Below are 24,542 nucleotides of genomic sequence, written 5' to 3' on the forward strand. Positions count from 1 at the left end.
CAAAGGCTTGTGCCAGCTCTGCGTCCAAAATTCCCCTTGAATCTTGAGTCAATCTGGAGTCATATCACAGTTTGTAGGCAGATCCATATCGCCGCATGTAGGTAGAGCCAAATCACTGTAGTTGGTCTTTCTATTTCTGCTCTGATGATTGGCACCTTACTGAGCGTATTTAGCGCTAACAAGGTGTTCAGTGATGGCTCAGGAGAAATGCGCTCTCGGAGTGGCTAAAGAGCGCAGGCAGATTTACTATGGCTTAACGCAGCTGAAGTGATGTGAGAAGTGTGCTTTAGCGGCATTGCTAGCTCAAGCAGAGTGAGAAAATCACACTTCGGTTCTTAACACTTTAACAAATCATTAGAGAAACATCCGCATTCTGATCAGTGCAGCTAGCAGAAATAGCAGCTAGTCCCATATGGTACAATATTTTTTTTTCTAAAATATATATCTAAATATTATTTATATATAAATATTTTTTAATTGTGAGGCTCAAAAAAATACATTTTAAAAACTTAAAATATATTTCATTTAAAAAAATCACTATTTTTTATCTTTTTTTTATGATTTTTAATGCATTCAAAAATGTATTTTTAACTAGCTTTCTTTGTTTAAACATTTTAGATATTAAATAAAGAATCTAACAATGTTATGTTAATTTATTTTAATAATTTTTTTTGTTAATGGTATTTTAAATGTAATAATTAGACAGAAAATGGCCATTTTTTTTTCCATAGAGAAGTGACTTGCCTAATGGGCTCTAGCTCAGCTAGTGTTTTTCAGCCAATGATAAACTTCCGGTGAAAACTTAATGTGACTATTTTCAATTCAACAAGGTTGCTTTTGACAGCATCAATGTTGTAATGTTATCAAAATGCATTCAGTTAAATAGATTTAAGCATTCATTAAGTTGTTTAAGCATAAAACGAGATGAAAGACCGTGTAATCGCTAGAGCCGTCATTAGTAACAGGCTAGCACAGAAACTCCATTGGAAATACTGAGGTAAAATAAATTGTCATATTGTAAAGAGCCCCTTTTATGCATTTAAAAAGGTCATATTTTGGTTTTGCGTGTCTCCAACAAAAGACTGATATGCATGCAGGGTCAAAAAACACTTTCATTGCCTTGTAAAATGCATTTATTTTTACCCAATTATCCCAGCGACTCCCATATGAATTGTTCAGCGATTAATGTGTTCCCAAACCCCTCCTTAGCGCGATGCTAATCTGTGCTGATTGGTCCGATGACCCAGTCTGTTGTGATTAGTCGACTGCATTCAGCGCGAGACAGAGAAAAATGCCCACTATTAACATTGTTGAAGTAGTCAGAGTGCTGAGTGTGTGTAAACCCAATGCAGGAGTGCATTAAAGTATTGCCATTAAACAGCAGCATTTTGCTCTATTCCTAACCATAAATTAAAACAACGACACACATTCAGTATTAATCCACACGGTGGCAAAAGCTGAACTACACTTTTGCTTGACTGACACGTGTGTGAGAGAAACAGCAGACGGTGGCCATAGCAATGACAAATGGCAGAGGATCGCGAGCTCACAAATGCATTTAAATCCATAAAGAAAGTGGCACGCACCGTGTTTTCAACATGGCTTTAGGCATGATATTTGAATATAAAAAGTTAACCAGATACAGTACAAGCCACGTGGAGCGATTACAAGTAACAAAACACAATTAAATATATATTTTGCAAGCTAGAGAAAACAAGGAAGCAACCATTTTAATTGCACTTACACTTGTGAAATTAAGGAAGAAACATGAACTATGTACGGTTAAGTTCCTGTCAAGTTCTGACAAAGTCCCATACATCAATAGTCTTTTCTTATCCTTCTTTTAACAAATGGCCCACAAATTTCCTGTTGCAAGGTAGGTTATAGCATAAAACACCAGAATGTTCACTTATTAATGTTCACTCATCTTCGTGTCGGCACTCTGCTAGCATCTGAAGGTAAGGCGCATTCACGTTTTACCAGATACGGCACTTCATATTTAATATTGATTCGTATTGACGTCAATATAAACAGGTGAAAGATTCAGACAAACAGCAAATCATTTAAATGACTCGAATCTTTTATTTTAAAAAATCTATATTTTTTTAAGGTGCACTTTCAGATTTAAACCTCAGCTGAATGTTTTCATTTACTTACAGCTGTGTTATACACTGCATGGAAGGTCATTTTCAAAAACCCATAACAGGAGCTCTTTAAAGACATGACGGGGAAAACGGAATTTAATGCAGTTCTTCCTGTCGGATCTGAAACCCACTTTATATCGTATATCTATCAGGTAGTAAAGAAATCAGATCTTAAATGTGGCAATTTTGTAATGGAAAGACTGGAAACCCTGGGGCTGGCTGAAAATTAAAAGTCTGTGTGCATATACACATTAAGTCAGAATTATTAGTCCCCCTGAAATATTAGCCCCTCTGTTAATTTTTTCCCCAATTTCTGCTTTAACGGAGTGAAGTTTTTTTTCAACACATTTCTAAACATAATAGTATTAATAACTCATTAATAACTGATTTATTTTATCTTTGCCATGATGACAGTGATTAATATTTTCCTAGATATTTTTATAAGACACTTCTATACAGCTTAAAGTGACATTTAAAGGCTTAACTAGGTTAATTAGGTTAACTAGGCAGGTTAGGGTAATAAAATTATTGTATAATGACAGTTTGTTCTGTAGACTATTGAAAAAAAGAATTAGCCTAGAGGGGCTAATAATTTTGATTGAAAAATGTTTTTTTCAAAATTAAAAGCTTATTTTTTCTAGCCGTATAAATCAAATAAGACTTTCTCCAGAAAAAATATTATCAGACATACTGTAAAAATTTCCTTACTCTGTTAAACATCATTCACACAAAGGGGGGTTACTAATTCTGACTTCAACTGTACCTTATTACTTGCCTAGTTAATCTAATAAACCCAGTTAAACCTTTAAACTGTAGTTAAACAGAATATTTGTCTCTTGCAAAAAAAAATTAGGCAAATGTTAATAAAATACTGTCATCACAACAAAGACAACATAGATTTGTAATTATAAATCAGTACACAGTAAACAGTACTTAGGAAATATTTTTAAAAGAAAGAAAATGTCATATAATGAATATATAAACTGTATTTATTTTTAGATATGTTTTCCCAAACAGGAGAACTCACTTGAGGGAAAAAAAATCTAACTCTGTCTTTCCTCTCCTTCTCATTCTGCCTTGCATCAGTTTTTAGATTAGATTCAGCTGCAGCTATTCAAGCATAATCCCTCTGGAAAAGCTTGTGATGCTTCCTTTCCGCATCCAAAGTAATGCAATTCTGTGAAAACACATGATTTAGTTATGATACGCACTAATGCATTTTTTGGATCCAGCATGACTTTGCTTGAGAAGTTGTGATTATCCATTTGTCTCACATCACTGTCTGCCATTGAGTGCAAAATAAGTCTAGGTGTGAACAAAGAAACAGGAGAGACACTGACCTGCATGTGCTGCTCTTCTGCATGACCTCTGCCCTGTGGTAACCAGAGAGCTTGCAGAATCCGTCATTACTGTAAACTATAGGCCACTCCACGATCTGCGCATTCCCCAGCAAAAAACTGTTCTCTGCAATCAAAGACAAGAGATGGACACATTTATTTATGTAAAAAAACTTTTATATATTGTATTTTAGTAAAGATTTTCCACTATTGTGTTGTACTGTTCGGCATGGCATGATTCTAGACATGGTTGGACAGGGTGACCATGTTTCAGTTTTGCAAAAAAGAGGGTATTTAATGTAGGGCTGTGCGATTAATCGAAATCGAATAGCAGTTTGAAAGGTTTCGATTAGTTAAATCGCAAGAGGCTGCAGTATGAATCATATGTATGTTTTAATTTCCCCTGCCCAGAGCAAATGTGTGATTGTCATCTGTGTGTGACTGTCTTACTAGCCAAATGAGTAAGCGCACTTTCGTTCTACCCAATCAGAATTTCGTTCTGCCCAACAACAGAACTACAGTATGTGGAACGCCCACAAAAAAGAAAACAAACAGAAAAGTGTGGACAAGTGGGATAATGGCATCTGCTGCTTCAGAAGCATTAATAGATAATTGAATATATATATAAAAAAACAGCACTGGTAATATTAGAATATTTTGCTATATTCAAAGTCACAGACACCAAACAAAAACAGGTCATTTTTAAGAGCTGTCGCAAAATTGTTGCTATGGCTTGCTGAATATTGAGTTAAAGCTTGACTACAAAATTAAATCACAATTAGATGTTTCCCCCAAATCGCACAGCCCTAGTTTAATATTTAGCAAAAAGAATAATTTGCATGTAACATCTTGGGTTACAATAACAATGGGTAACATTTGGTGCCATGACCCGGATAGGAGTGTAAATTAGGGGAGTAACAAAGGCCAGCAGGGAAATTTGGGAGTCAAAATATTGTGTACAAGAACAGATGTAAAAAAAATATATATATATAATAATTAAAACTCCTCCAACATACTATCAATTTATGTGAGGAAAAAAATTTAACTACGTAGGTCATTAGATAGAGATATTGTGTACGTTGGTAAGGCAACCACTTGCTTGTCTGTTTTGTTTTTTATTTATCTATTTAAAAAGCTTATTAAACCTGAGATACAACATGAAAGACGACAATACAACACTTATTATCACAATCATCAGCACTTTTAATAGTTTATTTGACAGACTTATAATATGCTGTTGTTCTATTGGAGTATTCATTCCAAAATGGCCGCCCTCTAGTGGCTGTTTCCCAAATTACACTAGAGTGTCACCTCTTGGTCATTCTAAGCTCTTTGACCGCTCTTAGAATAATCAGGTATGGTTCCAATTGTGTTTCTGCGCGAGACTGGAATGGCGCAGTGACATTACAGTACAAACTGTTCTCAGCCTGAAACTCTAGGCATGACTAGACAGGGTGACCATAATTCATTTAGCAAGAAAGAGAGTGTTTAATGTTTAGTAAAAAAAAATTGCATATAACATCTTAGGTTACATTAACTAGAGGATGCATTTGGTGCCGTGACCCGGATGGGAGTGCAGTTTAGGGGTGTGGGAGTAAGTGAGGCCAGCAGGGGGATTTGGAAGGCAAATTACACACACAAAAAATTATGTTTGCTGTTTTTTTCAAACTACTTCTTTAAAATAAATGAAAAACAACCCAATTATTGAGTGTTTTTGCTAAAACTTACTTGTTTTATGATCAATCCACTTAAATTTATAAAATATAGCATGTTTACTCATTTCCTTCATGTTGTCCCAACACAAAACAATTGTGTGGATCCCAGCATCTTTTTCAGCATGTGCAAAAACTGAGGTAAATTAAATAAGCAAATAAATATTTATTTAATACATACATACATACATACATACATACATACATACATACATACATACTAGGACTGCACAATATTGGAAAAAAATTATATTGCAATATGAACACAATTTTACCAGATGACTTAACCCTATTTGGTGAGTCATTCATTCATTGATCGGGATGATTTTGTAGGGGAGTGAATCATGTATAGGTTTATATATTATTTTATATTATGTATATATACAATAAACAAACTACAGTCATAAATAAACAGTCAATAAATAAAATGGGGCAAAGATTAAGTTACATAATGTGTGGTTTTCTGGGGAGTTTAACAGTATTCAGGTAAAATAATTGAATAATTAAATGTAAAATAACAGTGAATAGGTCTTCATCATTTAAAAAATTTATTAAAAATAATCTTTATCACTTGCAAACCATACAATTTCTTATGCCTGAATTCTTTAAATTATTTTAAAATGCTGACACAGTTACAGGAATTAATAAAAACACATATAAATGACAAACTTTCAATATATTATGGTTCAGTTCTACAGTGACTCCACAAATGTTGTGTGTTTTACCCTGTGGGTTCTGGTCAACTATAATCCCAACTCAACACGGCATATCTTGCGATGTGACTATTGTGTATTAATACATTGTGATATCAATGCTGAAACGACAAATTGCGCAGCTCTAATACATACATACAGTATGTACATGCAAAGAAAAAACAAACAAATAGCTCCAATATACTGTATACACTTTTAAAAATGTTTTTAAAATGTATTTAATTTGTGACAGTAATATAAAGAAATGTGTGCTAAATGCGTGATAAAAAAAGTTTGTGATCTTAAAATGAAAGATGAATAAGGCAAACGTAATCCCGGGAAGGGTCATTTACTGCATACTTCATTAAAAAAGGAGAAACTGTCCATTTTGCTAAAATGCATAAAGCATGAAACCCACAGCAACACACAGATGTGGTGTTTGTTAACAACGGCTTCAAACACGGGTGGAGAGTCAACCATCTAGTTTATAATTAGTTACTTGTGTAGATGTTTTCCTGAAAGCTCTAAGAGGCATAATTTATAAGAACAAATAGAACTGCTTAGGGCAAAAAGTGTATAACAGGCTAGCCTGACCCTGCCGGTAGACGCTGTAACTACATCAAATGGCTGCAAAAAAAAAAAAAAGAAAGAAAGAAAAAAATTTAAGAGGCATCTTTATAATTGATGTTATTCAGAATTTTTTCAAAAAACATTTTTGTATTTTAAAAGTCAAGTTCCACCCAGTACATATACACAACTGTTATAGAGACTCAGACAGATTTAAACAATAGTACACATAATCATACATATAACTTATTCTATCCAAAATATTGCTTTAAAATTGCTTAGTATTTAACTGTTTTCACTGTTAACAGACTACAAAATAAAGCATTAAAATAAATATAAATTGAAACAGAGCATTGAGATGAATCCCCTGACGTCTGCAAACTCTTTCTCACTCACAGACTTCCCTTTCAGAGCCAACTTGTTCAAAATTTAAATGAGACTGAAATTTCAGCTCCCACTTTAGACTCTATTTGTGGAACCCCCCGTAACGGGTTCATTCTTTCTTTTGGCAAATTGAATTGCAGTGCAGTGTTGACATGAGTGTAATTGACACGCGGTGGTCCAGCAGTAGCAGGTGGGTTAAAGACCTGAACATTGTTCCTGTGAGACTGAGCCATTAAAGAGACTAAGTCATCCTCTCTAGTCTTCATTAGTGTTTCAGTGAGCTGACTCCAGTCCAGCCATCCGACGCAGGTATAAAAATAGCCCGGCGAAGAGGATATTACAGCACCGGAAAACAAATCAGGTCACAAAATGTTCTAGAAATGTCTGTGACAATTGAAATCCCCCCCACACACACACAACATCATCTTCGCTTGAATTAATTTTGCTGCTTGTTCAAATTACTTGTTTAAAATGAGCTGAAATAATACAATTCCTGACAATTTTTTGACAATTAATTAAATTTTTTTATTAACTTTATCATTTTGGGTTGGCACAGTCGCCTCACAGCAAGAAGGTTGCTGTTTTGAGCCCCGGCTGAGTCAGTTGGCATTTCTGTGTGGAATTCGCATGTTCTCCCCGTGTTTGCATGGGTTTCCTCAGGGTGCTTTGGTTTCCACCACAATTCCAAAGCTGTGTGCTATAGGTGAATTGGGTAAGCTAAATTGTCCATAGTGTATGTGTGTGAATAAGTGTGTATGGGTGTTTGCCAGTGATGGGTTGCAGCTGGAAGGGCATCCGCTGCGTAAAACAGATGCTAGACAAGTTGAAGGTTCATTCTAAGCAGAAAAAAAAATGATTGAATGAATTGTGGGTTGGGAATAGTTTTGATTGATGGATGTGTTGGCGATACGTCTTAAGTTATGTTTTGAGACATGTTTGAGTTCACGTCTTCCATATTTTTGAGATTTTTATAAGTATCAGATAAGGTACGGTACAGTGGCCAAGAGAGCTCAAACGTTTATTTAGCTAAAAGATACTGTTAATGGTTGGTAATAATACCTTAAAATAAAGTGTGACCAAAAATTTACTTTTTTCCTCTGATTTCCAGCATCATTAATCCAGTCTTTAGTGTCACATGTCTCATGCTGATTTGCTGCTCATGAAACATTAAAGTTTTTGAACCATAAGCTGTGAGACTTATTTCAGTATGTTGATAAATTTCCAACAGAAACTGAATATTGAGTATGGGTATGCCCACACAGAAATCTGCAGATTTTAGCCCATTATTGAGTCTATTTGTATACTTGTGTAAATGTTTATTAATTAATATTTCAGATTAAGATATAAATTATTTTCAGTAATATTATTCACTAATATGGAAATGTTCATATGATTTATTTGCAATACAGTTTGTTCAGTAATATTTTCTGTCTTTTAGTAGATATATTATGAGATAGACTTGCTTTGTTTTCCAAATAATTTGATCTAATTGGATTTTGCATTGTAAACATTAAATAAATAAATATATATATATATATATATATATATATATATATATATATATATATATATATATATATATATATATATATATATATATATATATATATATATATTTTTTTTTTTTTTTTTTTTTTTTTTTTTTTTTTTTTAAACATATTCCATTTTTAGTTATGATACTCCCAAAAATTCTTCCACATAAATCCACAGATTTTTTATAAACTTTTTACAAAAAAATGTCCTCATATTCTGTCTGGCCCTAAGTATGTGTCAGGGCTTTCTTTTTGCTCAACATTCACTCATAGCAAGCTAATGGTTAGAGGAATATTCGGTCAAACTGTTGTCAAAAGAGAGGGACTAATACTCTAAACACAGAAACAAATGGTCAGACTTTGATTAAAAAAACTAAATTTTAATGGATTAACTGTTCAATGAAAGAATACCAATATGCACTACTCTGTTAAAATAGTTGGGCTAAAAATCGCCCCAACATATAAACCAACTTTAGGTTATTATAGCACCTTTCTGGGTATTTTCATTACATTATTTAACCCAATGCATTGGGTTATTTCGATTAAATGTTTTTTTTTTTTTTTACTTTTTTTTTTCTATTGCTACTAGTACTACTATTAATTTTAAAATTATGGCTGTGTAAATAAATAACATACAGTTTTCAAAAATATTGAAAATGCTTATTACATTTTAGTTCCTGACACTTTTGTTAAAATAAATTAAGAATCACAAACAATGAAGGAAAAGAACAAAGTAGACAGTTATAAACTGTGCAAGCAGAAAAACATGTGTTGATGGAGCAGAATATGGAGCTCTGTGTGCTGTAGAGACTGTCCAGCAGCTGCAGCAGGCTTCACTTATTGTCCACAATGTACAATACATTTTAACCACATCTAAACGCGTCTAAAAGATGGTCCTCATAGTGAAATGGATCAAAAAAAAAAACATGACACGGAGAAGTAATTTAATAAAAGAAATAACAACAATATTGTTGCGTTATAGATTAAATAAACTTTATAACACAAAAACAACAATACGCACACATATTAATACAGCTGTTTTCTGTCAGTTAAACTAACTGAATGTTGAAACTCAAATTTTTAACCCAACTGGTTGAGTTATTAAATAAATAACCAAATAAAGGTTAAAAAATAACCCAACAAAGCACAACATATGTTTAACACAACCATTGGGTTAAATAAATAACTCAACATTTTTTAAAGTGTAGCAAAATGACTGGTCATAGATAGACCCTTTGTCCCTTCTCCTGGGTTTTCCTTGCAAACTAATCAGGAACAAGTAAGAACAACGACTCTTCTGCCTGTTAACTTTTGCTGCCAGGAAACACATTTTGATGTCATGGATCAATGATAAGCCCCCTTCCATTAAAGGATGGCATTCAATAACTAGAGAGATTATTCCCCTGGAATACCTAACATGTCTTAGCCACTCCACAACTGATGCATTTATTCGCACTTGGACACCATATCTAGACAGTATAAACCTTGCTTTATGTGACATTTTGAAACTCGGAATGACATAATGTCCGTATAGACATTCATTCATGTGTTTTCTGTTTTCATCAAACTTTTCACTCTTCCTGCCATATTGTAATGTTTGTAACATAAAAGCTTATGGCTTTGGCCATATGTATATTTTAGTATATGCAGTTATGTTTTGTGTCAGGCATTTTATGTTATGTTTGTATTTTTGTTTCGTGTATGTCTAAAAAGAAAAAAAACATAAAAATATGTTCTAAAAAAAAAGTGTAGCAAAATAAAAATCACACATTTTATAAATTGAAGAGTTCAGATGCAAAATCTGAACTATATTTATGTTAAGTTTTTTTCAAATTACAGGCAATGAAAATACTCTTTTGATCAACAAAAAAGTGAAATTACTAAACCTACTAACATGAGCCTGAGAAAAATGCTCATTTTAAAAGAAAAGTTTAGATGACATTTAGAGGTTTTTGCATCTGAACTCTTCAATTGTAAACTTGTAGTAAACCCAAACTTTTCACTGGTTGAGTGACATCATTCAAATGTGCTTTATAACAATGCAAAGTTACAGCAACGATTTGTTATTCTGTAGTACACAAGGCTTTTATACTGTGGAAACTCTAGGAGCATGCAGTCCACCCTGAGGACAAAAGAGAGAAAGAGAGGACGTGGCATTTGACACAGCCATTAAAAAAGGTGGCTGCTTCTCTCCTCTATTGAATAGTCTCCATTATCTCTGGTCCTCTTTTCAGTTTGCCTGGGCTGAAAAGCTGAAGTAAAGTGCTGTCCCCTTGAGGAAGGAGAGTGGAGACTCATTACAGCGGCCCCGGCCCTCGCCCTCGGATCAGAGGCCAAATGCGAAGAAATCCTCCCTGAGGATGCAGGAGACCCAGATCCTGTTTGCAGATCAGGCCTCGGTGAGATGATAATGGCGTAATGCTCTGTCACTGGTGATATATCGCATCCTCAGCCAAGACAGCACGTTCAGACTAATAAAGTCTCTGCCAAGAAGTCAAGCATTAATAACTAATATGGAAAAGGAGCTCAGGCGAGCGGGGGACTGGACACAGTCAATTCCACAGCAAAAATACAATACAGCTGAGCCTGAGAGAGAATGAGCTCATGTGCTGCTACTGTAAGTCATTAACTAGAGATTAGATTTTTTTTTAATATTTAAAAAATATATATATATATTGTTTATCTCTTATATTTGGTTTACTTTAGTTTTAATGGAAGATTGTTATAGTAAAAAATCATTTCAATGCCTTTATAACTGCATGTAAACTGTAATAGTTACTATAGTAAACATACATTACATACATACAATACCCGACAAAAATCTTGTTGCCTATCCAAGTTTTAGGAACAAAAATAATAACTTGACTTCTAGTTGATAATTTTCAGAAGTGGCTGATATAAAAGGCAAAGGCCTCTAGATTATGCTTATTTCACCCAAATAAAATATGATCATGCCTTGATTTTTTTATATTTAATAAAGACAATATCTGACTTAGCTTAGACAAAACTCTTGTCACTAAACAGAAATAATGTACGATAAAGAATATAAAGTCATAGTGCAGTGGAAACAGAATTAATATATTGTATGACTCTCATGAGCTTGGACAACTGCATTTATACATATGACTCAAATAACTTATTAAAAACATCATCTGAAACGGCAAACGGTGCGTTCTTGCAGGACTCCCAGAGTTATTCAAGACTCTTTGGATTCATATTTAATGCCTCCTCCATCTTACCCCACCTATGTTCAATATGTTTAAGTTTGGTGAATGGGTTGGCCAATTCTAGAGCACCTTGACCTTCTTTGCTCTCTGGAACTTTGATGGAGAGGCTGAAGTCTGAGAAGGAGCGCTATCCTGCTGTAGAATTTGCCCTCTCCTGTGGTTTGTAATGTAATGGGCAGCACAAATTTATTGATACCTCAGGCTGTTGTTGCCATCCCCTCTGCAGATCTCTTGCACGGCCCCATACTGAATGTAATCCCAAACCATGATTTTTCCTTCGCCAAACTTGGCTGATTTCTGTGAGAATCTTGGGTCCAATGTGGGTTACAAAATGTCTTCTGCAGCATTTGTGATGATTGAGATGCAGATCAACAGATGATTCAGGAAAAAATATCCTTCTACTACTTTTACAAATTATCAACTAAAAGTCATTAAGTTATTATTTGTTGCTCAAACAACTGGGATCGACAACAAGATTATTGTCAAGTAGTGTACATGCATACATAAAAAGTTTTTTTAAGTTGCCGCTGTCGAGGAAACATTTATTATTTTCATTTAATTTAGTTGATGTATTAAATTTTGAAATTAATAAATAATAATAAATAAAATATTTTTACTTTTTAAATATTTTGTTTTAAAAAATGCATTTCAGTGCTTTTAGGGCCACATACAAAAGTCTCTAAGAGGATTTAAAGATGTAAAATAGTAAATAAATAATTTAACTTCTCACCACTGAGCCACCGTGCCGCCCACTTTTAGATTTTTCCTTTTTATTTTGGTTTTAGTATTATAGTATGTTAACTAGTACTGATTAGTAACGCGTATAATTTCAACATTTATCAATTTAATTCCTGAACACACTCTGTTGCAGGAGTTCTCAAGTCCTGGAGTTCTGGTGTCCTGCAGATTTTAGCTGTAACCTGCTTCAAGCACCTGCAAGGATGTTTCTAGAAAGCCTAGTAAGAGCTTGATTAGCTAGCCCAGTTCTGCATCCGAAATTGTTTACTTCCATACTATATAGTACGCTAAAATCAGTATGCGAGTCGAGTAGTTTGTCTGAATTCACAGAATTCAAAAATCAGTATGCGAGAAGTACCCGGATGAACTACTAATTCCAGCAAGATTCTGAAGTATGCATCGGATAGACTCTAGGTTATCCTATGATGCCCCGCGAGAGAATTCATAAATGGAAGTGAAGCGACGCAACTGACGCAGGGAGGTCACATGATCATGACCAAATGGCGAATGTGGTACGTCCGAGTTCCATTCATACTGTGTAGAACAATTGCATATGCACAATTGTATGCACAATTTTAAACAACTTCTATACATTGTTTACATTACATCAGTATTATTTATTATTTACATTCTATTTACTATACATTGTTTACATTACTCCACATCAGTATTATATATTATTTAAATTCAGAGATATTTCATTCATTCATTCATTTTCTTGTCGGCTTAGTCCCTTTATTAATCCGGGGTCGCCACGGCGGAATGAACCGCCAACTTGTGCAGCAAGTTTTTTTACGCAGCGGATGCCCTTCCAGCCGCAACCCATCTCTGGGAAACATCCATACACACATTCACACACACTACGGACAATTTAGCCTACCCAATTCACCTGTACCGCATGTCTTTGGACTGTGGGGGAAACCCACTCGATGGCAGGGAGAACAAGCAAACTCCACACAGAAATGCCAACTGAGCCCGAAGTTCGACCCAGCGACCTTTTTGCAGATGCACCACCTACTGCGCCACTGCCTCGCCCATTCAGATATATATATATATATATATATATATATATATATATATATATATATATATATATATATATATATATATATACATACATACACACACACACACACACATTTCATAGTTATACTTCCGTCACTTCTGTGTATATATGTGTATGACGTGCATGTTTTGTGTATGACTTCACTGTAGAGGGCAAAGTCAGAATTTCATTGTACAGGGAAACGTGTTTCCTTACTTTGCACATAACAATAGACAAATTGAATTGAATTGAATTAGAACGCACTCTTTTAACGGCCAAGTAGTACGTTTAAATTCAAAAGAAGTACCTACTCAGTGGTAGGCGGTTTCGGACGCAGCCCAGGTGTGTCTGATTAGGGTCGGCGCTAAATTATGCAGCCTCCAAAACAGGGATTGAGAACCCCAACTCTATTGTTTTATAGTGCTATGTTTAATGCAAGCCATTTGAACAGGTTTAAAACTTTATATATCAAAAAACCAAAACTTACTTTAAAAATTGAGTTTGAGCTCTATTTTTGTTTCATGATTTAGTTTTATTCTAATGAACAAAACAACACTGCATGAAATAATGAGGTTAAAAAAAAGCATTATTTATTTATAGTCCAAATCATTTGAACAAAAACCATTGCGGCATTATTCAAAACATCTTTTGTGAACTATACTCGGACTCCTCTGTACAAAGTAATGCAATAACACAGACAGCACAGATCAACCTCTGGGCGAAAAGAGCATCCATTTCACAGGCCAAAAGAGGACACAGCTGGTTTTGTCTGCCAGCATGTAAAATCAATGGAATGTTGCGAGGAGAAAGACTTTAATCTTTATAATCTCACTTGAGGCCAATTGGCATTCAGCTTTACCTGTGTCTCCATGTGTTTTAACAGCAGCTCATGTCTCATGACTTTAAATAGCACGAGTGGTTGTAACACACACATTGATCACACTTCCACATCCACGTGAAGCCTAAGGCAGTCCGTCAGCGCTTTATGTGTATTATGGGACGTTGCCGAAAGCTTATCGTGTAAATGGTGAATAAGAGGCATATTGACAGCGATGAAAGACTTGGTGATGTGCGTGCCAACTCCATGTGGGAGGCCAACAGACAGCTGCTGGGCTCTCTTTAATTCCACAGCAGCGTATACTAGAAAAAATAAACATCCCATCCGCGCACTCACATGGACATATTTACATATATATGCATTATTTTTAACCCCTCTTTAACTTGCCCCCACACACACAAGCTCATGAAACAGTTGCATCTTAATTTTTGATGTATGCATAAAACACGTGGAGAGCGAAGAAATTAAAATGCGTGATAAAACTAAATTGGAAAGAGTCTTAAAAAGACAAGGCAACATGATGCTTTTAAGGATTTTCTTTTTATTACTCTGTTTTTAAGCCAGTTTGTGCTGCATAAATGTTTAGAGTGCACAAAATATTCAGGAAATCAAAAGTCATGCAATTTTAACAACTGTGAGGATGAGAAAATCTGACTGCACAATATATTGCGTCAGCATCGATGTTGCAATGTGTGCATCTGCAATAGTCAGATCGCAGGATATGCAAGGTAGAGTCTGAATAACAGTTGACCATGCAGGAGCCACAGAACACAAAGTAGAACAATAATGGAGTGAAAATTTATCAAGTGCATGTGTTTTAAGGCCAGAAAAAGCAAAAGCCTTTCTCACTAGTAAAATTAAGTGCAGTTAACTTATTACGAATAAGTTTATTCACCTCACAATATTTAAACAAGTCATCGCAACTTTTTAGCACATTAAGTTCATTCATTAATTTTCTTTTCGGCTCAGTCCCTTTATTAATCTGGGGTCGCCACAGCGGAATGAACCGCCAACTTATCCAGCATGTGTTTTACGCAGCGGATGCCCTTCCAGCAGCAACCCATCACTGGGAAACTCCCAAACACACTCACTCATTCACACACACACACACACACACACACACACACACACACTCATAAACGGTCAATTTTAGCCTACCCAATTTACCTGTACCACCTGTCTTTGGACTTGTTAGGGGAAACCTGAGCACCCGGAGGAAACCATTGTGAACACGGGGAGAACATGCAAACTCCACAGAGAAACGCCAACTGACCCAGTCAAGGCTCGAACCAGCAAATGTGCTACCCACTGTGCACATCAAGTTCATTCATTCATTCATTTTCTTTTTGGCTTAGTCCCTTTATTAATCTGGGGTCGCCACAGCAGAACGAACCACCAACCACATGTTTTACGCAACGGATGCCCTTCCAGTTGCAACCCATCTCTGGGAAACAGCACATCAAGTTGTTAAACTAAATAAATTCAAGTCATTTACAATAATATGCATCTACAACTTTTGACTGGTCATGTGTCAAAGGCATGTAAATAATAGAGAATGGTCATGAAGGAACCGAGGAAACAAGTGGCGCAGTGGGTAACCTCACAAAGCCTCTCAAAGTTCGCTTGTTCGAGCCCTGGCTGGGTCATTTGGCATTTCTGTGTGGAGTTATGAGTGAATTGGGTAAGCTAAGTTATCTGTAGTGTATGTGTGTGTATATCCTGTTCCTCCAAGTTGGGGGTTGAGCATTGGGCTAATGACTCGTAAAAACTTGTAAACTCGTAAAAAATGAGATGTTACGAAACACCAACATGGTGCAGCTAAATATTGACTTCGATATAAATGGCCTTGGTTTTTGTCTTTACTTAAACGTTTTAGTTCAGCAAGCTTGATCATTTTAAGGTAATCGGTTTCCTAATACTTTCTGTGAACAGTAATAAGAAGTTAACACAACTAATTATTTTGGGTCATCAGTACTGAAGTTTACTTTATTAAGAAGTTGTAAATACAAAACGTTTTAAGTTATGCTCATTTAAAATGAATACACTACTTAGAAATTTTAAGGCAATCAGTTTCTTCAATATTTCTAAGTAAGGTCAACTTATTACATTTTACAGTGTGGAGATTAAAACATTTGCGCGTAACAAAGGGTAACTGTATTTAATTATTAATACGATGAAGACTATATAATGTCATTTGACTTATGCTCTGAAAAAAAATGGTTTTCTTTCCTAGAATATAAACAAGAATCGATTACTTACCCCCATTGTCAGGCTATAGTAATTTTGCATTATTTCTTATGAAAGTGAAATCAAACAATATTTTTACTTGATTAAAATTTTTTTAAGATGCTTAGACTAAAAATGAGACAAAATATCTTTAAAAAAAAAACTCATTTTTTTCTGTATCTTAATCATGTCAGACTCCCCTAAAAACTGCCAAATGGAGCTATTCAAACAAAAACAAAAAAACTGATCTCACAAGGAAACATAAGTATTGTACGTTTTGTCAGTTTAGTGGCTAATTTGTACGAATTCGAGTTTAGTCGTACGAAAATGAACGATTTAAAAAAGGAGGCGTGGCACCTAACCCTACCCCTAACCCCAACCGTCATTGGGTGATGAGAAAATCGTACTAAACTGTACGAATTAGATCGTACAAATTCATACGAATTAGCCACTAAATCAAAAAGTTACGAATTGTCGTGAGATTGTGTTGGAAACTGTATTCCTATCACAATATATAGCAGAAAAATAAATTACCGCAATTTTGGATTTATACAATATTGTAGTCAGAAGTTAGAAGCTGGTTTGCAGGACACTAGAACTCATGTCACATTTAGACACTAAAATCAATTTCTATGCGCCAAAATAACAACCCTTAACCCTTGTGTAATGTTCAAATTGACCCATTCAATATGTTGAGGGCTGTTTTTGCCCAATTGACTTGCGCTGTAATGACATTTTTTGATTGCAAAACCATGACACCAAATAATAATGCCTTCTTGGTTGTATTTTGGTGTTTTTCCCTATTGGAAAGAGGTAAAACCTTTCATTTTTACTGTTGATCTTCAGTTGTCAGCTGTAACTCTTTGAATAAGCCAGAGCAAAAAAAGTTGTCACCGCAGAATCTAAATTATAGACGATTTTAAAGGATATAAACAATAAAATTGGTCCTAATGTATTTCCTGCATTACTTTTTTTTTCCATAGCTCCCATTAATCCAAAAAAGACATAAACAAACATATTGATAAATTATTTTATGGCAGCGGTTTTAACATTAATATATGATTAAAATGTATAATTTAACATATGAATAAATTAAATGAATAAATGAATGCATGAATGCATGAATGCATAAATGCATGAATGAATGCATGAATGAATGAATGAATGAATGAATGAATGAATGAATGAATGAATGAATGAATGAATGAATGAATAATTAATTAATTTTTTTTTTATTCATTGCACTTTGGTCCTAAATTTCAATTTAAAAGCATTTGTACTCTTTACAAAACAGAAAGTCTCAAAATATTTTACAAACATTGCTGTTCCATCAATTGAACATCAAATGCCTTTCTGTCATTGTGGTTGGAGACGTCTCTTCCAGGACAGGAGCTTACACTCCAGGTCAAACATCTGACTACGCAAAACTAAAACGATGCAGACAATCAATAAACCTCAACGTGTGTAAAGATGATCACCACACATCAAACAACTAACAGCATGAAGTCAGCAAAAGGCAAAACAAAACACTACCCACACAATTTATTCATGATGCAATGCATGCTGGGAGCTTGCAAGTCAGCAACATTGGTCAATACGAAGCTGTTTGTTCAGAGAAAACTCTCTTCAGCACTTAGCGACAACATTTGAGGGAAATATTGTGTTTTATAGACTCAAAGTAATGCACATTTCTTAATATTTGTGACTCAAAAAGTACACGGGAAAAACTGCAATTCAGTGTTCCAAGACCATGATTCAGACTCTAAACTTTTAGGTTCGACAAAAGAGCGAAGCTGATTTATAAATTGCTCTGATTAATAAACCCTGTGCGAGAGACTTTCTGCTGTCAGACAATTTGTGACCTTTTCTCTGTCTTCGTCGCCTCTTGCTGTCTTTCTTTATCTCTCTATAATTCTCTATTCAATTACAGCGTGACACTTTGTGTGTGTCAGCATTTGACTCCATTACTTCCAGCAAGAGGAGCGATGTCCACAGCGCGTGCATTAGGAAATAACCACTGCCAATCTCCGGCCGAAGGTCCTGCCTTAAGCAAACGGCTTTGAACAAAGTTGTCGATTCAATCTCCAGGGTACACTTTGGAATTACAAAAGAGAAGGTTCAAACAGGGGTCTGGAGAGCGTGGAGATTTCCTGCTAATATGTCACCTTTAATAAAACACATTTGCTCAAACTACCAAAGGTTTGCTTCAGCTTTAAAATGGACCATTTTTATTATGATTAAATACTGTAAACATCTTGCCTTGCTGATATAAGATCAACCACAGAGCAACCCCAGTCTCCTGAAACGTGGTACAGACCATAAACTACCCATCAAAAGTTTAAAGTTCTTTTTTTTTTTATGTACTAAGGACACATCAAAAAGGACAGTAAAGACATTTGCACTAATGTTGTAATAATCATCCTGGTTTATAAGACCACATTGTATTATCAGGAGGCACAAATTATATGTATCTTTTTTTTATTTTTATTTTAAAGTTTGTATGTTTTCCCCGTGTTCATGTGGGTTTCCTCTGAGTGCTCCGGTTTCCTCCACCGTCCAAAGACATGCGCTACAAGTGGATTAAAAAAACTAAATTGTCCATAGCGTGCGTAAATGACTGTGTATGGCTGTTTCCCAATACTAGATTGCAGCTTGAAGGGAATCCACGGTGTAAAACAAATGCTGGAAAAGTTGGCAGTTCATTCCACTGATGCAACCTCTGAAACAGAGACTAAGCTGAAGGAAAATGAATGAATACATTTTCAGAGTAATTATCCCACTAAGCAGCACTATTTTGAAAATGAATACAGAAAATTCTGTTTTTTTTTGTTTTGTTTTTTACATTTCATAATTCATTACTTTTTAAAAATATATTGAAATATAAAAAAAGCAGCCTATCAAAACCATTTACAAAATCTTTTAAATGGTGTATTCTGTTGTTAATTTGTCTTTTTGTTTTAAAGGATCGGCAAGATCCATTTAAACAGGACATGAGCACACACACAAGAGTGAATATGAATCAGTTTATCATGAATGATTTTTTTTTATTTAGATCTAAATAAATAGCCCAATTTATTTGCAATAAGTAAATTCTAAAACATTTCATTCCTAGAATCCTAAAGGACAGGGATGCCCAAACTTTTTCTTATAAAGGCCAAAAACCAAACCTGATTGAGGCTAGTGGGCCGAAGGTAAATATAGTTGCCATGTATAGCTTTTGAATTTATTTATTAATATTTAAAAATGACTTGAAAAGATTGATTTATTTCAACCAATGCGGTATTCTTTACATTTTACAATGAACTTATAACAGTAAAAATCTCATTTATACTAGTATTAGTATTTAAATTTTAAAAACTTGTTTACACAATCATTTACATTAAATTGAAACATTTAATTTCAGTTTGCCTTTTTTGTAGCTCAGCAATAAAGCAATAAAACAAAGGGTCCTCGTATTAACCAAAAATGTTATGTCAAATTAGAAATAACAGTCTCTGTGTTAAAGGCATTCGCTCTAACCCTCTCCATCACCTACTTTGGGCATCTCTGCTATAGGACATTACTATGTTTTGTTAATTTAATTTGTCCTTTATATTAATTCTAGCATACAGACAGAAAGAGGAAAAGAGAAATCACGCAAATTAAGAGATCAATGTGTGAACGTTTAAATCTTAGTATATGGTTAAAATAATGTAGGCACAATTTTTTTCAACAGTTGTTTACTGTTTATTCTTTCATTTATTTAAGGTAGTGCTGAAAATTAAATATTAGCACAATTATCTTATGTTACAGATCATTGCAATGAAACATTGTAAAAGCAGTTACAGTACGCATCAATGAAAACGGACATCAGTAATCAAATTATTTGCTTTGATCTGAATAAGACAATAATATGATTAAGGTGTTTACATGAGTTGCTTTTTGAATGTTCCTTTCATGATCCTGTTTTACATGTTATAGCGCATTGATCAATTAACGTCATTGCGTCAACACGCTATCCAGGTTTCCAACTTCATGTAATTTTGTGCGTTTCATTTTTAATTAGTCAACTAAAACTGCAGTTCGGCACTTACACTTTCATTCAGGAACATTTCATGGATGCGCCCTGTGACAAACGAGATACTGGATGCGAGTATGAACTGCTATAAGAGTGTTGTTTTGATGGAATTTGATACCGCATGCTGTATGGGGAAACAAAATACTCTGCAATTCATGATGCAGGGGTCTGTGGTCATTCACTGTCTCTGTAGGTTCAGAGAATAGTGTTAAACAGTTGTGTGTGTACAGACAATCCTGTCGCAAAATGCAGTGAAAATCCTACACGACGGTAATAGTTTGATTGCGGTGTTGACATGTCCGTACTGCACCTGAATAATACTACTAAAATCGGCATACTCCACATGCCTTAATTCCATTTCTGTTTAGTTAGATTATGACTTTAGTCGGATTAAGGTCATCAAAAATTGCTGATTACATGGTAGACTCTTAATCTGAATATTGTCTTAATCATAATAAAATCGGTTTATTGGTGTCCATGTAAACGTACTCACTGTCTACTGTATGTTGAGTTGGGTTCAAGCCTGACTAACTGCAAGACAGTCAAAAGTATTGTTTTGAAAAGTACCTATAACATTCTTAAACATGTCCCAATCAGTTCCCGTATAGACCTGGACACAACTGGTTCTATTAAAGTGCTTAAAAGTGGTTCTTCTGATTAAAATCCTGTCCAGTCCCCTAGGATTTATATCCCAATAAAATAAAAAGATTTACCCTTTCTTTATCCCTATGTCATTTATTAGTTTTTCAATATTAAGCTAATAGATTAATTTCAGGTTCTTTCATCAGAAACTAGTGACAGAAATCAAAACAAACCCTGATATTTTTTTATGGAAAATCATCTACAGTTCTCACTTAGAACTTGGAGTTTTTCAGCTACCATCCAGAATGGAGAAACGGACAACGTACAAACCCACCACAAACACATGAAAATCCACAGAACAGCAGCCCAAACTGGACTGACAACAGAGCCATGCTGCAGAAGAAAGACCAGAGCAGCCCGTACTTTCTGAGCTTTCTGTCAGAGATGTTCTCCCAATCTTCTAGACTGCAAAAGAAGATGGTGGTGCGATCGGAGTCTGTAACAAACTATTCTCCAAGCACACTCTCTACAGTGGGTCTGCTGCCATTATAGGAGAAACAAAGTGTCTTCTCATGCATTCATCTGCATGTAACTTTTGGCGGACACTGCAGTGAGGAGTAATGACATTGAACAGGCAAGCAAGTATTATTCTATTTTTGGATCCATTACCATAATGCATTCATATTTTGCTCTGTCTGTGAGATGCTATGTGTTCTGACTATGTGGACGTCTGATTCAGGTGAGAGGATGAGTACAGGGAAAGAGGAGGATGAAACGGATCCTATTAAGATTAGACTATATTTACACGGAGTACACCATTCTTAGCGGCTGTGATCTTTGCGAAAACGATTTTCTGTTGGATCCAAAACATGTAGAAGAAACAGACTATTTTCAGTTAAGATACACCATCTGATACTCACTCCCTTAGGTTTATTGAACGCAACCAGCTCTACGTCCTGGTAAACTTATTTTTTTCTATTTGGCTTTCTAATCTCCATTCTTCTTCTCACATGGATATCAGTTCTCGTACATTAATACTCGTCTCTTGTTTTTTTTTTTCTCTCAAAGGTGTCATTCGGTAACTCTACTTCGTCAATTCTTCAAGCCTCCTTTTTATGGTTTATTTTTTTTAAAAGCCTCTACTTTGCATAATAAAAGGTCATATTTTGGTTTCGAGGATCTCCAACTTAAGGCTGACATGCATGCAATATCAAATAAAACACTTTCATTGTCATTTCACTTATAATATGCATTATTATCCCAACGACTCAAATTTGATTCGTTCAGCAATGCATTCGTGTGATGCTAATATGCACTGATTGGTCCATAGACCTGGTGATTGGTTGACTGGGTTCAGCGCGAGACAGAGGCTGTTTCTCAATTCCAAGAACGCAGAGAACAGACTTGTGTTTTTGTGGAGAACGGTCTTGCCAGGTGTCCTAGCAAGAACGAACTCAGGAGACCGCGAGGACAAAGGACGCGTCCTGTGAGAAAAGAGATGCTGCGTTCTCCCTGCTGGTCACATGACTTACACCGGTTTTTAATGGAATATTATTTAAACATTTCAGCATTTATACAACAATTTACTGTTTTTCACTTTTTCTAAATATATACTATGCTTAAAACATTATAAATATACATTGCACAAAACAAATAAAACAGATTTTAATACGAATTTTAGCAAACAAACACCCTTAATGTGTTTATTCTGTCATTAAGATGTCCATGGAAATGTTTTATATTCACCATTTCATTTAGGGAACCTCCTGAGGTAAATATTTTACATCTCTGAACTTTAATATTTAATCTAAATAAAACGCAGCACTTCCCACCTTTTGTTCCAATGACTTCTGGGACTTCTAGAGCAAGTTCAGTGCTCAAGTCTGCATCAGTGCTTCCTCGATATCAAGAACACATCCGGGAAGTTTCACGCATCCTCCGTTCTTGCCTTCTTGAAAATTGGAACTAAACTTTGTCAGCTGATGATGATGATGTTACACGAGGACGCAAGATCACTGACCGCATATTGAGAAACAGCCAGAGAGAAACACCCAGCATGGTTATGATGCAGAGATTATGTGAGAGCCCAATGCAGGAATGCGATAAAGTTACGTAGTTAAACACCAGCAAATTCACTACTCTTAAACATAACCTCAAGTAATAACAACGACACACATTCAGTGTTAATCCATACAGTGGCAAAAGTTTAACTATATTGAAAATTGACAGTGTGTGTGTGTGTGTGTGTGTGTGTGTGTGTGTGTGTGTGTGTGTGTGTGTGTGTGTGTGTACGTGTTTTTGTGACATATCAGGACACAAATCTGTATAATGACATGGGTATGACACAGGTATTACAAAAAGGAGGTGAAATATGAGGACATTGGTGACGTCCTCATTTCTCAAAATGCTTATAAATCCTACAGAATGAGTTTAATCAGAGAGTAAAGCTGCACACAGTCTCCTGTGGTGGTTGGGTTTAGGAGTGGGGTGGGGTGAGGGCAATATAATATACGGTTTGGGCTGCATAAAATGAATGGAAACCTATGTAATGTCCCCACTTTTCACAAAAACAAACATGTGTGTGTGTGTGTGTGTGTGTGTGTGTGTGTGTGTGTGTGTGTGTGTGTGTGTGTGTGTGTGTGTGTGTGTGTGTGTGTGTGTGTGTGAGAAACAGCAGATGGTGGCCATAGCAAAGGCAACTAGCAAAAGATTGAGAGTTCAGAAGTGCGTTTAATCAGTAAGAGGAAGAGGCACACGTCACGTTTTCAAAGTGGTTTTGGATATAATATATGAATAGCCCCATACAGATTTAACCTGAGAGATACACAACAAGCACTGATCTATAATAGATAAGTGATTACAAGCCATATGGAGCGATTACAAGTTACAACACACAATTAAATAACGTTAAATACTTTGCAAACTACACAAAATGAGGCAACAATTTTAATTACACTTACATGTTATGATCGGGAGGAAAAAGAAACTGGTCCATATGAACAGTTACTGACAAAGTCCCATAGTCTCTGCTGCTCCTTCCTTTAATAGCAAACAACAACGAATCATGTGCTGCAGCGTAGGTGATTGTCAGAAATCATAAAAATGACAGGAACAAACACAGCTCACGGTGGTTATACTGTAGTATTATTTTGAAAATGAACTCATAACCATTTATTGCCTACAGCCGAATCTGTCAGTGATCATCAACTTTGTTTAATGATCAGTCCCTTGATCCCCCGCACTCTGCAAGTGTCTGAAAGGGAAAGGCGCGTTCACGTTTTACCGGATCCAGCATTTCATATTTGGTAATTTACGTCGATGCGTTCAGGCAAAAGATCCGAACCCAACACGATTCATTTATTCGACCATTCTAGTCGAAAAATCAATAGTTTTAAACACGGTGCACTTTCAAATTTAAACCTCAGCTTGATGTTTTTTTTTTCACTTAGTGCTGTGTTACA

The 24,542-nt window shown here is 35.3% G+C and overlaps 1 protein-coding gene across 6 annotated transcripts in view; it reads right to left on the reverse strand.

Annotated features, from left to right (window-relative positions):
• kcnh5a (potassium voltage-gated channel, subfamily H (eag-related), member 5a) overlaps nucleotides 1-24,542 on the reverse strand; it is a 227,768-nt gene that overhangs the window by 192,444 nt on the left and 10,782 nt on the right. For all 6 annotated transcript variants that reach the window (XM_073932538.1, NM_001276280.1, XM_073932539.1 and 3 more), the window contains 1 exon segment: nucleotides 3,485-3,608. In XM_073932538.1, coding sequence (XP_073788639.1) covers nucleotides 3,485-3,608 — 124 coding nt within the window.

This window comes from Danio rerio, chromosome 20, assembly GCF_049306965.1.
Source record: "Danio rerio strain Tuebingen ecotype United States chromosome 20, GRCz12tu, whole genome shotgun sequence".
Lineage (NCBI taxonomy): Eukaryota > Metazoa > Chordata > Actinopteri > Cypriniformes > Danionidae > Danio > Danio rerio.